This window comes from Puma concolor, chromosome A2 (assembly GCF_028749965.1).
Source record: "Puma concolor isolate L17-30 chromosome A2, mPumCon1.1.hap2, whole genome shotgun sequence".
Lineage (NCBI taxonomy): Eukaryota > Metazoa > Chordata > Mammalia > Carnivora > Felidae > Puma > Puma concolor.
The window spans coordinates 34105354-34122189 of NC_141668.1; the positions used below are offsets into that span (position 1 = coordinate 34105354).

At 36.8% G+C, this 16836-nt stretch overlaps 1 protein-coding gene across 2 annotated transcripts in view; it reads right to left on the bottom strand.

Annotated features, from left to right (window-relative positions):
- CFTR (CF transmembrane conductance regulator) overlaps positions 1-16836 on the bottom strand; it is a 189096-nt gene that overhangs the window by 116817 nt on the left and 55443 nt on the right. For both annotated transcript variants that reach the window (XM_025929698.2, XM_086691782.1), the window contains exons 8-10: positions 12170-12416; positions 9678-9770; positions 2221-2403 (exon numbers count right to left, since the gene is read on the bottom strand). In XM_025929698.2, coding sequence (XP_025785483.1) covers positions 2221-2403; positions 9678-9770; positions 12170-12416 — 523 coding nt within the window. The remainder of the gene's footprint in view (positions 1-2220; positions 2404-9677; positions 9771-12169; positions 12417-16836) is intronic.

Below are 16836 nucleotides of genomic sequence, written 5' to 3' on the forward strand. Positions count from 1 at the left end.
AGGGGTGCCTGGATGGCTCAGTCAGTTGAGCGTAGACTTAATTTCTGCTCAGGTCATGATCCCATGGTTGTGAGATTGAGCCTCATGTTGCTGAGCATGGAGCCTGCTTAAGATTCTCTCTCTCCCTCTCCCTCTTGCCCTCCACTGCTCTCATGCATGCCCATGCATGCACGCAGCACAAGAAAGAAAAGGAAAGAGAAGAAAGGAAAAGAAAAGAAAAGAAAAAAGGAAAGAAAAAGAAAGTCCCGAATTTGACTATTTCCTTCACTACCTGGGTTAAGCCAGTATCATCTTCTGCCCAGTTTGCACAGTAGCCTCCTAAGTCATTTCCTTGCTTCTGCCCTTATCTCTTTACAACCTATTTTCAAAGTAGCCTCATCAAAACTAAGACAAATCATGTCACTTTTCTGCTTAAAACTCTCCAATGGCCTCTCATTTCCTCAGAAAAAAAAAGCCTTACTCTTTACAAGCTCCTTTGTAAGGTCCTTGAGACTCTTTTACAATAGCCCAAATAATGGTCTAGCCCACATTACTCCTCTGACAGCTCTACCCTCTGGCTGATTCTGTGCTAACCCCACTGACTTCCTTGCTGTTCTGTGAACCACACGGGCACAGTTCCATTTCAAGGCTTTGCTCCATCCTCTATCTGCACAGCAGTTCTGTGGCCTTACTGACAATCCCTGACACAACACAATTTCTGTCATCCATCCTGACCTTACCTTGGTACTCAATTTTAGCTTTGTCTTAATAATAACTGGCAGCAGATGTGGAGAATAAGCTATTAGCTCCAGCTTTTGTTTACATTTAAAATAAAATACAAATGTCTGTGAACATTTTGGTATTTATATATAATAATATACTATATATTGTATATATACATTATATATATAAATATATTAAGATATATTTATATGTATAAATATTCATATTCAGTGATGGTTTCATTTAATGTCATATCTCTCAAAATACCAAGTATTGATAAATATATATTACATATACTTGATAAATATATATGAAAATATAAAAATTATATATAATTTTATATGTTTAATATAATTATTATATTTTATATTTATATTGACAAATATTAAGATCAACATTAGTATTGTATTAATATAATAAATATAATATAAATAATAATATAAATATTATATATCTTTAACATGGATAATCAGATATATTCAATTATGTAAGTTTATTAAAACTGTTATATATTAAAATATCGCTTCTAAAAAATGGGATTTATAATAAGTTGAGTGGGGGTAGGGGGATGGGAACCTGACCAGCACTGAATAAATTAACATTCCTATGTATTTCTTTCAAAAATCTATCCCACTCACTCAATAATTTTCCCTCATAATAAATCCTAAGTAAGTCTGGGTCCATTCTCTAAAATTCTAATGTCAACAAAATAGGGACCTTTTGTCTATGGGGTTAGTAAGGCAAAATCTAAGCCAAGATTTTCCTGGACAAGCTCTGGAAAAATGTCTATGCCAGAGATTGGTAAAAATGAATGGTTCGTTTATTCAATAAATTACTGAATATCCACTATGTACAAGATACTTTGTTGACTTATATGTGAAATCTAAAAAACTAAAGGAAAGAATAAATGAACAGAAAGCAAAAACAGACCAATAAATACAGACAACAAACTGATGTTTGCCAGAGGGAAGGGGATTGGGAGGGATGGGCAAAATGGGTGAAGGGGAGTAGGAGGTACAGGCTTCCAGTTATGGAATAAGTCACGTGAATGAAAGGTATAGCATAAGAAACATAGTCAATGGTAGTGTAATACCATTGTATGGTGACAGATAAGTAGCAATGTTTGTGAGCATAGCATAACGTAGAGCATAGCATAATGTAACGAATCATTACGTTGTACAAATGAAATTAACATAACATTGGGTGGCAACTATGCTCCAATTTAAAAAAAGAAAAAACAATTTTTAATAAATTTAAAAATCAGCACGTGGGAGAAAAAAGACACTGGGTTCAGTGCCATGCACCACATAAAGATGCAGAAGAAAAGGTCACTGAAGAAATAAAAGACTAGAGACTATTATCAGTGTAACAATTTATATTATAAGGGACAATATATCTAAGCATTCTCCTACTACCAATGTAAAAATTTCTCCAACATGCCCTCTTAGGCTACAGACACACGAGGAAATGAAAGAAATGCATGCCAAATGAAGTTCTTAACGATGAGGAATAGATTACCTTGCCTGCTCCAGTAGATCCAGCAACCGCCAACAACTGACCTTTTTCTATCTTGAAATTGATGTCTTTCAGGACAGGAGCACCAAGAAGTGAGAAGTTGCTGAAGAAGAGGCTGTTGTCACCATCAGAAATTTTTCTATCATTACTGTTCTGTTTTGCTTTCTCAAGTAATTCCCCAAATCCCTGAAAAAAAATATATAGAGAAAACAAAAAGGTAGATTTTTCAAGTATTTTCAATAGCTATTTGTTTTATTTATTATGAAAAGCACATGGCCCATGATCCATACTTTATAACATGTAATTATATAACATGAGTTCTAGAGCACATGATACAAGACATTGAAAATTTTAATACAGCATTTGATGGAAATATAATTTCAATATCTCAGATTATAACTCACCATTAAGCTAAATTAAATTATTGAAAAAAATGTGTACCTTCTCCTATAGGCTGAGCAAATAAATATTATTATCTAATTCTCAGCACAGTAATAACATCTGTTATAATCCCTCTGTTTCAAAGTTGTAGCCTTGTGACTCAGAGGTTAAATGACTAAAGTCAGCCAGAGTGGAATTACAACTCAATCTGACCTCTATCATGCTGCTGGTACCTTCCTCTAAGAAGCTATCATTTAAGCAGTTTAATTAAGTAGAAATGCAATGAGATGGCCAGATGATTCAGATGAATTCCATTATATGAGAATAGCTGGGAGGAAGGAATTGCCTTCTCAAAGTTCCCTGCTTCTCTGTTGCCCCATGGGAAGCTTTAGGGTAGTGGTCTTCAAACCAGACCAAACAGCCCTAAGGATCGATCATGAGGAAGCTTGTGTATACAGTCTTAAGGGAATCTATTTCCACATTCTCAACCTCCAAATATACTCCTTCCTAAAATAATCTGCCTGTGATTTGTTTACTCTTCGTTATCTCTTCTTTCCCACTTTCCGGTTCACAATTGTCCTTGCCTCACTTTATACAGAAGAGAAGCCTTTTGGGACATCTGTTGGTTAGGTGTCCAACTCTTGGTTTCTGCTTGGGTCATGATCTCCCAGGCTGGTGGGCTTGAATCCTGAGTTGGACTCCATGCTCAGCTGGGAGGCTGCTTGGGATTCTCTCTCCCCCCTCCCTCAACTCTCAAAAATAAATAAATAACATTTAAAAAAAAAAAAAGAAAAGAAAAGGAGAAAAGAAAAGAAGAGGAACCTTTTACTTTTACTAGTCCTAAGTCTTACTGTGTTGTACTTCTTGGAGTGTAAAACTTCTAGGACACAAACGAGGGGACCACAGAAGAATAATTTTCTCCTCAAAGAGGGTCCCACAAAAGCAAATCCAGGAATACTGAAAGAGGTAACATCTTATTTCACCCAGGTTTCAAACTGGAGGCAATCTATGTGTCTTACCTAGCTTAGAATAAGATTTCAGAAATGAGTTGCAGGATAAGGCATTTTAATTATTTGATTACTTACTTAATTTTTAATAATTTAATAAATTTACTTAGTACATATTAATTACCTGTATTTTAAGGTTATACTTTGTCTGACATAAAATAAGCTGATTGACTTGACAATGGGAACTAACTTCATGAATTCATGTACCTTCCATAAACCGAATGCACCCAAACTATAGTGCCAACGTTTCGGCAAAAATCCATTAAACATACTTAGACAATTACATATTTTTCCACCACTTAAGAATACACTGAAAAATTTACGTCAACTTAAAAATGTGTCAGAGGTGTGTGTCATAGTTTTTCAAAATTCTTTTGGGTCATACATAAGCAATTAAGTTTGAAGACCACTGCTTTTAGTTCTCATGATAGGGATGGTTAACATCCCCCTCAGTCACCAAACAATAAAAGCAAACCGTTTAGGAAGTAGACAATAAAAAGTTTTTATAACATGGATCAAAGGCATCTGCTATTCCCTTATTCATTTATTTATCTCACAGATATTCACTGGGAATCACCTCTGTATTAAAGACCACTTTGAGGGGCGCCTGGGTGGCGCAGTCGGTTAAGCGTCCGACTTCAACCAGGTCACGATCTCACGGTCCGTGAGTTCGAGCCCCGCGTGGGGCTCTGGGCTGATGGCTCAGAGCCTGGAGCCTGTTTCCGATTCTGTGTCTCCCTCTCTCTCTGCCCCTCGCCCGTTCATGCTCTGTCTCTCTCTGTCCCAAAAATAAATAAACGTTGAAAAAAAAAATTAAAAAAAAATAAAAAAAATAAAGACCACTTTGAAAATCTCACATGAGAGAATAACATTATGAATGGATATTAACACTGCAACATGCTTAGTGCTAGAACTGAAAATCACACCAAGTCTTATGGAAGTACATTATAGAGAGTAAGCAACTCAGCCTGGAACTTGACCAAGTAAATGACCTGCAGGCTAGGCTACAAGGGATAGAACTGGGATTTCATAAGACAAAGAAATGGTATAGGTGTTCTAGGAAGACGGATCTGCATGTACAATGATTTAGGCTTAAAAAAAATAAAATATGCCTCAGAAATGGCAAGTGGCCAGGTGTGATGTATATGGCAAGATGACAAAAGATTTCCTTAGTAAGGCAGGCCATGCAGTTGTTAAAGGACTTGCTGTGCCATGCTTAGAAGCAGGACTTTTATCCAATAAGCATATGAACCAATGGGAAGCTGTTGTTATAAATAATTTTTATTTCTTTATTTTTTTTTATTTGAGAGAGTATGAGCAGGGGAGAGGGACAGAGGGAAAAGGAGAGAGAGAAGGAGACAGAAAGAGAGAGAGAGAGAGAGAGAGAGAGAGAGAGAGAAGATTAAGCAGGCTCTATGCTAAGCTTGGAGCCCAACATGGGGCTTGATTCCATGGCCCTGGGATCATGATCCGAGCCAAAATCAACAGTTGGACCCTCAAACCAACTGAGCCACCCAGGCACCCCACTAATAACTTTTATTTCTGATTACAGAAGAAAGACACTTATTTCAAGAAATTTGGAAAATATAAAAAAATCAGAATGAATAGAAATCACTTATAATACTACCACTGAGAAGCAACCATACTTAACATTTCAACCAAAATCCCTCCATTTTCTTACACATAAATGTATATGATTTTATATAGAACCAGGGATTAAAAGCACAGCATAGGCAATATAGTCAATATTATTGTAATAACTTTTAAGTGTAGATGGTAACAACATTTATCATGGTGAGCATTTTGTAATGTATCTAATTGTTGAATTACTAGATTGTACACCTGAAACTAATATAATATGTCAATTATATTTCAATAAAATATAAATGTAATTTTTTACAAAATTGAGAAAAATATAAGGTTGTGACATGCTTTCTAACTTACAATAAATCAATATTTTCATATATCATTAAACATGATTTTTAATATAATTTTTAGTTGCAAGATAGTATTCAAGAGTATGGATATACTATATGCTCATACTTTTGCTATAAATTGGGGGCACATTTTGTTTGTACAAATTCCCACAAGTGGAAGTTCCAGAGCATAAAGTATGTAAAATTCCATGTGTTTTCAATAGTAGTTCTGAATTTTCTTCACCAAGAAATATATGAGAGTGCCAGTTTTCAAATTTCAGTTTTCAACACTATTATTTTTTGGTTTTGGATTTGTTTTGACTTCTTTTACTTGTAGATTTATAAGGGAAAATGGAATATAATGATCTTATTTGTATTTATTTGCTCTCTAATAAGATTGAACATTTTCCATATTTATGAGTCCCCTGTTGGGCATAAAATGGTTATGACATCCTCTGTCATTACTCCAGTAATGGCTTTACTCCAGTAATCTTCTCACCCAGGTGGATAATGGTTAACTTCAGTCTGAGCTTCAGTCTACTCTGTTTTTGAGGGTATTAAATGAGATAATATACATGAAAGCATTTTGAGCACAATAAAGCAGTAGTCACTCTCTTTTGTTTTGTTTAAATAATTTAAAAATTATTTGTTTAAACAAACAAATAATGCTCCTACATTAAATAAGGAGCAGTATTATGAGTGGTAAAGGGTTTTGGAGTCAGAGAAATGTAGGCTGACATTTTAGCTCTGCCCTAATTAGTTGTATAACCTTGTTCTAGTTGCTTAAACTAAGTTTCAGCTTCCTAGTAAGTAAATAGCAATTTTACCCACTCACAGGTTTATACTGAGGGCAGAATCATGTATCAGAATCACCAGGGACTTGCCTCTTGGGTAACTGGGTGGATGGTAATGCCATCAAAGAAGAGAGCAAATGCACTCACTGGAAGGGGCTAATTTATGAAGCTTGGTAAGTGATGAATGAGAAGTGCTTGAAGAGCGTGCAGGAAACTTAGAAATACATGTATGAATTTCAAGAAAGAAACTGGGGCCAGAAATCTGCATTTGACACTCATCAGCACATTGATGTCAGTTGACCTAAGCTTGAGGTCACCCACAGAGGGCATGAAATGCTAGAAGAAAGCCTAGGGGGGACATAGTGCCAATCACCATTGAAGTAGCAGGCAGGGAAGAGGTAGAAGTCATGGTCTGAGGATAAAAGAATATGAAAGGAGTGGTTCACTAAAGCCAAATGATCAATTCAAGAAGAAAGGAATGTTTTAATGTATTGGTGAGGGTAGAATCCAGATTGCGGTGGGGAGAAGCCCATGAAAGATGAGGAAATGAGAACGGGCGTGACAACAAAGGGAAGGAAAGGGATAAAGTTTAAAGAATGAAGCTGGGTGGGCAAAAGCAAGGGGAAAAATTTTTAATTAACTTATAAATATGTGAATGTGAAGAGGGATCAGTTGAAAGGAGATGCTGAAGCTTCTAGAGAGAAGACTGCTGGCCCCTTGTTCTAAGATGAAGCAAGGTATTAATAGCTCAGTCAAGGGCAGGGAAAAACATACATCTTAGATCCAATGGAAGGAGAAAAACATAATTCCAAGGGTGAACAGGGAAGTTGGAAGCATTCATACATAATGATGGCTTCTATATTCTTTATGTATTGTAGGAGGCAAGGAAAGCCTGAGGGAAGTAGGGGGTTTCAGGAAAGTGGTAAAGATTTGGAATAGCATCTGGGGAAATGGTAAAGGAAATTAAAGACAAATAAAAAGATTTCCCAAGAAGGTTTACAGGCCCCACTGAGGTTGAAACAAGAATAGTATAAAACTAATATAAGATATAGGATTTTCCCAGATAGCACCTCCTTCACCAAAGTCCATAAAGTCATGTTTTGCAGCAAAGGATTCAGTGGAAGGAAACAGGAATTGGGACACTTGTAGGAGAAGAACTGAAATGATAGGTCTTGGAATAAGCAGAGGTTGAACCAGGCAGGGTCCAAAGGGAGCATTAAAGAGACTAGAAACCTTGAATTTGAAAGACCATCAGGTGTGATTTAGAGAAGATAGAGATGGAAGGTTAGAAAATTCTGGGCAGAGAAAGATTTTACATTTCCAAAGTGGAGGAAGTCTAGGTGTTCTCAAAGCTCAGGATATGCCTATGAGAGGAAGCTTCTAAAGAAGTCCCTGGAAAGTATAAGTTCTAAGGACAGTGTTGGGGGGACTGCTCATGTGGGTGTTGAGGTTTCAGACATCATGGCAGAAGTTTAATGAGCAACACTATCCTGAGTAAATGTGATCAAGAAGTGAAATAAGTCAGGCAGAAAAGAAAAATACGATTTTACTCACGTGTGGAATTTAAGAAACACAACAGACGAACTTAGGGAAAAGGAAGGAAAAAGAAGATAAAAACAGAGAGGGAGGAAACCAAAGGAGATTCTTACATGCAGAGAACAAACTGGGGGTTTCTGGAGGGGTGGTGATAGGAGGGATGGTCTGGATGGGTGATGGATATTAAGGAGGGCACTTGTTGGGATGAGCACTGGGTGTTTTATGTAAGTGATGAATCACTAAATTCTACACCTGAAATCATTATTACACCATATGTTAATTAAATTAGATTTGAATACAATTTTTTAAAAAAATGGGAAAAAGAAGTGTCCAGAGTTTGACAGGTGGCCATCAAAGACTTTGAGGATACAGCCAAATGGGAAGCAAGAGTTCAGGGAAAGGATTGGAGGCTGTGACATCGAGGTCCAAATTTCAGCTTCAGCGCCTGCCAGTTGTATGAGCTGAACCAAGTGCCTTAACCTCTCTAAGCTTCCACTTCCTTATCAGTAAATTACTTAGGTCGTAGAAATGTTATGTGAATTAAATGAGACAACATTTATAAAGTGATTATCCGAGAGCCTGAAGCATAGTCAGGGTTCAAGCCTGCTACCTATTTTATTAGATGGAAGGAGAGTGAAATGGAAGACTTTTGAGCAGAACAAGGAAATAATTGTCTCAAATTAGTAGGGAAAATGTTAAACCTCTTATTTTCCCTTCATTCCTAGAAGGGCAATTGAAACTCCTAAAAACAAAGAAGTAAGATCAATCTGATCTCTTTCTGATCTGGCACTTTTCCACAAACAACTTCGCCAGGCAGATAAAGAATTATTCTCTAACCTGTATCTTCAAAAATGAAGTAAAGTGAAGCCCTGGCTGTCAAGTTGGTTATATAAATAAAGCCAGTTTCAGATATTTTGAAATATGCACAATAAGACACTGGTTTCAGAACTTCTATCTTTATTCAGCACATATGTGATAAGAAAATAACTCAATAGGTATTCTCAATAACCAAATATTGCTTCTTTAGAGACTGAATATTATTGATAATATTTTTCAGACTTTGAGATATATGATAGAATTTTTATTTTTTTAATTTTTTAGTTTTTTTGAGCATATTGGCTTTTTTTTTCAAATTTTAATTTAAATTCTAGTTAGCATATAGCACAATATTGGTTTCAGGATAGAATTCGGTGGTTCATCACTTACATACCATACCCAGTGTGAGAGAACTTTTAATAGTAAATGGAAATAAGTAAAAATAGGAAAAAACACATTGATATATCTCTCATACATCTTTACATTGCCTTGTGTATGTAAACACATTGGACTAGAACTTGAGATTAGAGAAGATAATATTTACTGAGGAACTACTTACTATGTGCACGGTACTCTGCTGAACACTCTACGCTTCACAACAGTCTTGCAAGAAACTAGGCACTGCTTGCAAGGTAAATATTAATATTTCACTTTATAGATGGAGAACCAAAGGTTCCACAAGTAATTTGATCTAGATTACACAGAGAATAAACGGCAAAGTCAGAATTCAAATCTTGCTCTATCAGGCTCCAAAACCTATGAGATTTGTATGCCTTCCTAATCTGTTGTGTCAAACAAATTATAGGACTTAGAAAACAATAAAGAGGCTTCCACACTGTAACATTTCTGGGCCCTGACTTCTTAATTTATCAAGTAAGTGCAGTGGTTCCCTTCCGGTGTTACCAGTTCAATTATCATTCTAACTTTCTCATCCATTAGGATGAAAACTAGATTTGAAAAGGAGGAAATGGTAAAGTATTTAGGGAAAACAATTAAAAAAAAATTCTGACCTCTTCCCAGAAAGCTGTTACATTCTCCATCACTACTTCTGTAGTTGTTAAGTTATATTCCAATGTCTTATATTCTTGCTTTTGTAAGAAATCCTGTTTACAAAAGGAAGCAAAGATATATTGTAGAACTAAAATAGCATTAATGCATTATTACCTCTGTTTTACACTCTAATAGTTCTGTACCCTGTATTTGCATTTTGTGAATATTTATGAATATATTTATGAATACATTAGAAATTACTTCATAATAAAATAATTGATAGCAGTGTTCCGAAGTTAATTTTCCAAGTACTTGGATTTATCACATTTGAAATGCACTCTTAAAACATGTGCTATTTTAGGGGCACATAGGTGGCTCAGTCGGTTAAGTATCTGACTTTGGCTTAAAACATGTGCTATTTTAGGGGCACATAGGTGGCTCAGTCGGTTAAGTATCTGACTTTGGCTCAAGTCATGATCTCACAGTTCGTGAGTTAGAACCCATGTTGGGCTCTGTGCTGACAGCTCAGAGCCTGGAGCCTGCTTTGGATTCTGTGTGTGTCTCTCTCTCTGCTCCTCCCCCACTCACACACTCTCTCTCATTCTAAAAAATAAACAAACATTAAAAATTAAAAAGAAAACATGTGGTATTTTCTAAAACTTTTTTTAATGTTTATTTATTTTTGAAAGAGAGAGAGAGAAAGAAGGGAAGGGAAGGGACAGAGAGAAGAGAGGGAGACAGAGGATCTGAAGCAGGCTCCACCCTGTTAGTGCAGAGCATAACGTGAGACTTGAACTCACAAACCGTGAGATCATGACCTGAGCTGAAATCAAGAGTTGGATGCTTAACTGACTGAGCCATCCAGTAACCCCTATAAAACTGTTTTTATATATTAGATTTCAACACACAACTGATTGTTTCTTCTACGCTTACAAGTTAACCTGGGTAATGAATTTATAAGGCCTCCCTGAATTACCCTCCAACGTGCCTCAATTCAACATTAGGACACAGAGAAAGCTAATGTCTTCTCATCTTTAGCTTCTTCCTTACTGGAGGCACCATAGCATCACTTCTCTGGGTTAAGGTATGAAGATCTAATATATCTGATTTTAAAGCATCAGACGTTGACTCTAAGGGAAGGCTCTATCAGACATGATTAGGGCTCAACTAGGAAAGGTGGGAGCATAAGGGAGAATTAAATGCCTATATCCTGAGGTCCTCACCATTAGGAGGTATTGAGGAAAGCCTGGTCCTTGACTCACTTTTGCTTTTTTTTCTCTGCTCTTTTCTCATTCACTATTGCTATTTTGGGTTTTCTCTTTCTTTCCTAGCTTGGTTTCTCTCTGTGTTTCTGTTCAGTGACTCTCCCTGTCTTTGTGACCCTCTCTCTTTGGGTCTGGATTCATGTTCATTCTCTCTCTCTCTCAGTGGAGAAGGGTTAACAGAAGAAATAGGATTAGTCCAAGAGCAGCTATGGTTCGGAGCTATATTCCCCAATTTGTCTAACTCACAGATCTCAAACTCATATTTTCAAAACTATAAAATTAAGAAGGGTGGCTGAGTAGAGACTGTGTAGAAGTGGAGCGGGCAGGCCCTCCTTGAAGGGGGAGCTGCCATAGCTTGTGGGGGAAAAGGGACCCAGTTACTATATATTCCAATTCTTCAAAAGAGATTGAAGACATAATTTTTGTATATGTAACATTTCCCAACTTTTAAATGCTGGCAACTAACACAAATTTTTTTTTTTAATTTAAAGTTCTAGTGAAACAGGTCAGAGGCCAAAATGAGATCCATGGACCACCCCTGGCAAAGTCTGGCCTACATTACATAATGGCAGAACCACTTAAAAGTGGCTTACCCTTCACCCTTGTTTTTATTTCTATCACAGTGATTTTCTGAGTTACATATTTAAATGGATATCAAAAAATATTAATTATAAAAATTATACCCACACATAAACTCATGGTGATGATTCAGTTAGCTTTATGTATATTGGGTATAATCACCTGAGGACTTTAGAACTTCTCTTCCAAGCTACCAGCTACATCAGAATTGCTAGGATTTTAATGTAATTAATGTGACATAAAATGCCATTCTCATCTATCTTATTTTCTGGAAAGTGTGTTGAAAAATTTAGAAAATTTAAGGTGAACATTCTTAGTTTTAGCTGGAATGTTTTATAACTTCCTGGTGAATCTGCTACCATCTTGCACATTTGCCAAGTTAATTAGAAATGATCTATTGGTTGATTACGTAAATAAAATTCTCCAGAATACAGAAACAATATTTTCTTCAACTTCTTTATCTTAAGAGAATCTCACAGGCCTTCATTTATTTCACTAGGCTTTTATCCCAAGGGCTCATTAGACCACATGTAGACATCAAGAGAGGAGGAAATCCTGTGTGTCAAACAGGCCCAAGACCAAGACTTGATCTCTAGAGAGTTTGCTCACTAGAAAAGCTCAGAACTGTTCTAAAATCTTTGCATATGATGCCCAGTTAGGTAAATTACCTGTATTTTGTTTATTGCTCCAAGAGAGTCATACCATGTTTGCACAGCCCAGGGGAATTGCCGAGTGACTGCCATGCGCAAAACGATGCAGAATGAGATGGTTGTGAATATTTTTCGGAGGACGATTGTTTTGATCAGTGCATAGGGAAGCACAGATAAAAACACAACAAAGAACCCTGAGAAGAAGAAGGCCGAGCTATTGAAGTATCTCACATAGGCTGCTTTCCGGGTCAGTTTCAGTTCTGTTCTATAAAAAAATATATAAAATTTGGGATACTTATTAACTTTTCGAATACCAGGCATCTTGGAATGTAAAACCGGAACATAGGCTCTCAAGGCTTTCTGCCGTTGTTCTGATCCTAGCTCCATCCTATATGAACTGTGTGACCTTGGACAAGGTATTTTATCTCTCTGGGCCTCAGTTACCTTCTCTGAAAGGCAGACAGTAACGAATGTACCAGTGTCTTAGACATAATACCTGTAAATATTATTTTTAAACTATAATTAATAATCTATTATTAATACTATTACTATTTGACAGTATTTTAATATCTTCTTTTTTTTACTTAAAAAATATTTTTCAATGTTTATTTATTTATTTTTTTTTAATACGAAGATTATTATCAAATTGGTTTCCATACAACACCCAGTGCTCATCCCAACAGGTGCCCTCCTCAATACCCATCACCCACCCTCTCCTCCCTCCTACCCCCCATCAACCCTCAGATTGTTCTCAGTTTTTAAGAGTCTTTTATGGTTTGGCTCCCTCCCTTTCTAACTTTTTTTTTTCCTTCCCTTCCCCCATGGTCTTCTGTTAAGTTTCTCAGGATCCACATAAGAGTGAAAACATATGGTGTCTGTCTTTCTCTGTATGACTTATTTCACTTAGCATAACACTCTCCAGTTCCATCCATGTTGCTACAAAAGGCCATATTTCATTTCTTCTCATTGTCACGTAGTATTCCATTGTGTATATAAACCACAATTTCTTTATGCACTCATCAGTTGATGGACATTTAGGCTCTTTCCATAATTTGGCTATTGTTGAAAGTGCTGCTATAAATATTGGGGTACAAGTGCCCCTATGCATCAGCACTCCTATATCCCTTGGGTAAATTCCTAGCAGTGCTATTTCTGGGTCATAGGGTAGATCTATTTTTAATTTTTTGAGGAACCTCCACACTGTTTTCCAGAGTGGCTGCACCAGTTTGCATTCCCATATTTTATTATCTCCAATCACTTCATTATTAATATTTAAGATTAGTGAAATTTCATTCAGTTTTTTAGTTTGTTGGTTGCTGTTTTAAATAAGTTTGGAAATGAGGACAACGTTCCAAGATTTATAAAGGAAAAATATAAGTTTGTCATTCCCTAATGGATTCTTAACATTTTAGAAATTCTAGCTTGGCTTTGGAGAACACTGAAAATAACATATAAGCCACAAAGGAGTGGTTTCTCAAACCTTAGCATGTGTGAAAATCACCTGAGAAACTTATTAAAATGCAGTCTCAGGCCCACTGCTCAGAGATACTAAGTCTGCCATAGGCTTCCAGAATCCACGTTTTAAGTGAGAACCCAAGTGATTCTGTTGCAGGTAGTTCTTGAAAAATTACAAGACAGAAGCTACTATATCCTCTCTATGTCTCACTTTAGTATAATTATTTGTAACAATCATTTTTTAAAAGATTTTATTTTATTTATTTTTTAGCACTTATTTATTTTTGAGAGAGAGAGACAGAGAGCACGAGTCAGGGAGGGGCAGAAAGAGAGGGAGACACAGAATCTGAAGCAGACTGCAGGCTCCAAGCTGTCAGAACAGAGCCTGACACAGGGCTCGAACTCATGAACTGTGAGATCATGACCTGAGCTGAAGTCCGATGCTCAACGGACTGAGCCACCCAGGCACCCCTAAAAGATTTTATTTTTTAATTTTTTCTAGTGTTTACTTACTTTTGAGAGAGAGAGAGAGACAGAGGGACAGAGCATGAGCAGGGGAGGGGCAAAGAGAGAGGGAGACACAGAATCTGAAGCAGGTGCCAGGCTCTGAACACAGAGCCCAATGCGGGGCTGGAACCCATAAACCGTGAGATCATGCCCTAAGCCAGTGGGACAGTCAACCGACTGAGCCACTCAGTCGCCCCTAAAAGATTTTATTTTTAAGGAATCTCTACACTCCATGTGGGGCTAGAACCTACAGTCCAGAGATCAAGAGTCACAAGCTCCACTAACTGAGCCAGCCAGGCACTCCTGCAACAATATTTTTTTTACTTCTGATCTTCTAGTCTGAACTGCAAACGGGAACTATTTTTTTTAACATATATAAAAGAGATTTCAGTGCTCCAGCAGGCAGAAAATAGGGAGTGCAGATGCTGGTAATAAGAGAGAACAATACTGCCTTCAACTTCCATCCCACTCTTCCAGGAAGAAAAATTAGTCACTTGTGATCCTCCTATTCAGATCTCTCAAGGGAAGAAGCAGGGATGAACAGACAAGCAGACGGTTCTGGTGGGAGGAAGCAATAGCAATAGATGTGCCTGGCTGGTTTCACACATTTGTATAATTCAGAAAAGTTCTCATTCTCAAGTGGCAGCGTTCAGAAAAAATCTTTTGGGTTTTTTCAGTCTGAAAAAAAGTATAATCCTGAGCACTCTGATCAAGAAAATGAAGTTCAACATGCCCAACTTAGACCATGATTCACAATCTAATGTGGTCTAATGCTTACTTATTTCAGTTATTTGGCATTGAAGGCAGATTGGGATTTTTGGAATCTCTCTGGGGCTTGACCCCGGCTCTGCCAGTTAGAGCTATGCAATCTCAAGCAAACTGCCCTTCCCTTTGATCCTATAGAATCCACATGGGTAGAAGAGAGACATACCATCTCTCTGCTGGAGTTATTGCCAAGGTAAATGACAGCACGGCAGAGGGCCTAACACTGAGAATCTATGCTTAGAATCCTTAATCTTCAACAGAAAGAAGAATAATATTGGCTAGGCTGATATTAATAAAATGCTAAAAAGCACTGCTCACAAAAGTGTTCATGAATTTGTGACAATTGTTGAAATATATTAGAAACAGTTGAGGAAAAAGGAAGAAGTGGTATGACTAAAAAAGCATAATGGACTCAAGAACATTTACAAGAATCACCCAAAAAGTAGTGATTTCCATAATAAAGTCACTTGTACCTTATAAGTCATAAAAATATTTTATCAGTTTCTTATTTTAAAAAACTTGAAAGTACCTTTGTTAAAGAAGAGCAATAAAGGAGTAGATTTTCAGAGAGTTTTATAGTCTCTGCCCGGTTCAACAATGGCGTTGGCTGAGGTAATCACCCCTATGAAGTGCATCCTGCCATTCTCTTCCAGAATATTATATTTGCTCTTTTAAGGAGAAGCAATTCTTACTTTCCCATATTTACATCAGCACTTCCCAGCCTCTTCGGGTAACAATTTCATGACAGATTAAAGAACCAGATCACACTAGTTACAACCAAGCATTTGCTAATAGAATTGGCCAGACAGAAATACAGAATAGAAAGGATGAATTTCATCTTTTGAGGAAGAGGAAAAATAAAAACCAAAGTCAAGAAAAGTCAGCACCTAGAATGACCTGACCAGAAGTTTATCTTGAATCCAGAGACAACCAGATCCTCTGATCAGCTCCTCATCATTCTTGCTATGTCTGTGCTTATAGGCACAGAAACGACCAAGGGGACAAGTGTGATAGAGAAGTCACTTTGTTAAAAAGAAAAACAACTTCAACCAACTAGACAATTCCCCAAGATCTTTAAGGATGTTTCTGGAAACAAAATATAATTCCTTTCCTGGATTTGTTTTGAAAGTCATAATAAAAACAGGTGACAGTAATGTTTGGGAAATATTTACTCTTTTACTCTTTCTATTTACATGGCAAAGGCCTTAATAGTTCAGCATTTCTTTTGTTGTTCCAATCACACACCTGCAGCTCAGTTATCACCGGCTACTGGAATCAGCAGCACAATTTCCTCATGACCACATTCACACCATCCAAAAGGGTACTCTTTTTTGTATATTTTCCCCTGTGAAACTCTCATATGCTATAGGACCTGAAATTATCCGCTCTTTAACAGTAGTATATCTATCACTGAGTCTCCTAGAACCCTTTTTTGATTGCAGTTTGTAGAACATGGAACTTGACCGAAAGAAATGGTCTCATGGCTACAGAAATGCCATAGCTTATATTGTACCCTAAATTACCACAGTAATCATATCTCAGTCTGTGCTATACTTTTTCACTGGATATAGTCTTTACCAGTCAGTGAAAGAGAGATTATCGGAGGTGAAATAAGACTAGAGATAGGTGCCAAGTATTGATTCTATCTCAGGTGGTGGCTTTCATTGCTTGAACTGACCTCTCAAATGCAGGGTTTCTAGAACACAGGTTACTAGATATTATCCTGTATTATTATTCTTAAGTTAAGGAAGAACAATGATACTTTAACCAAAGAGAAGGGTTTCTTTTCACTTTTCCTGAGCCATAACATAAGTGAAATGGAAGAACAGAAAACCACTTATTTGGTTCACATTTGCACACTTATTGCTCTACTGGTTTCATTTAAGGTTTTATTCAGCCTCCAGCATTATGATCATTATTTTAGTCAAATAAGTATAATAAGCAGCTATAAACACATA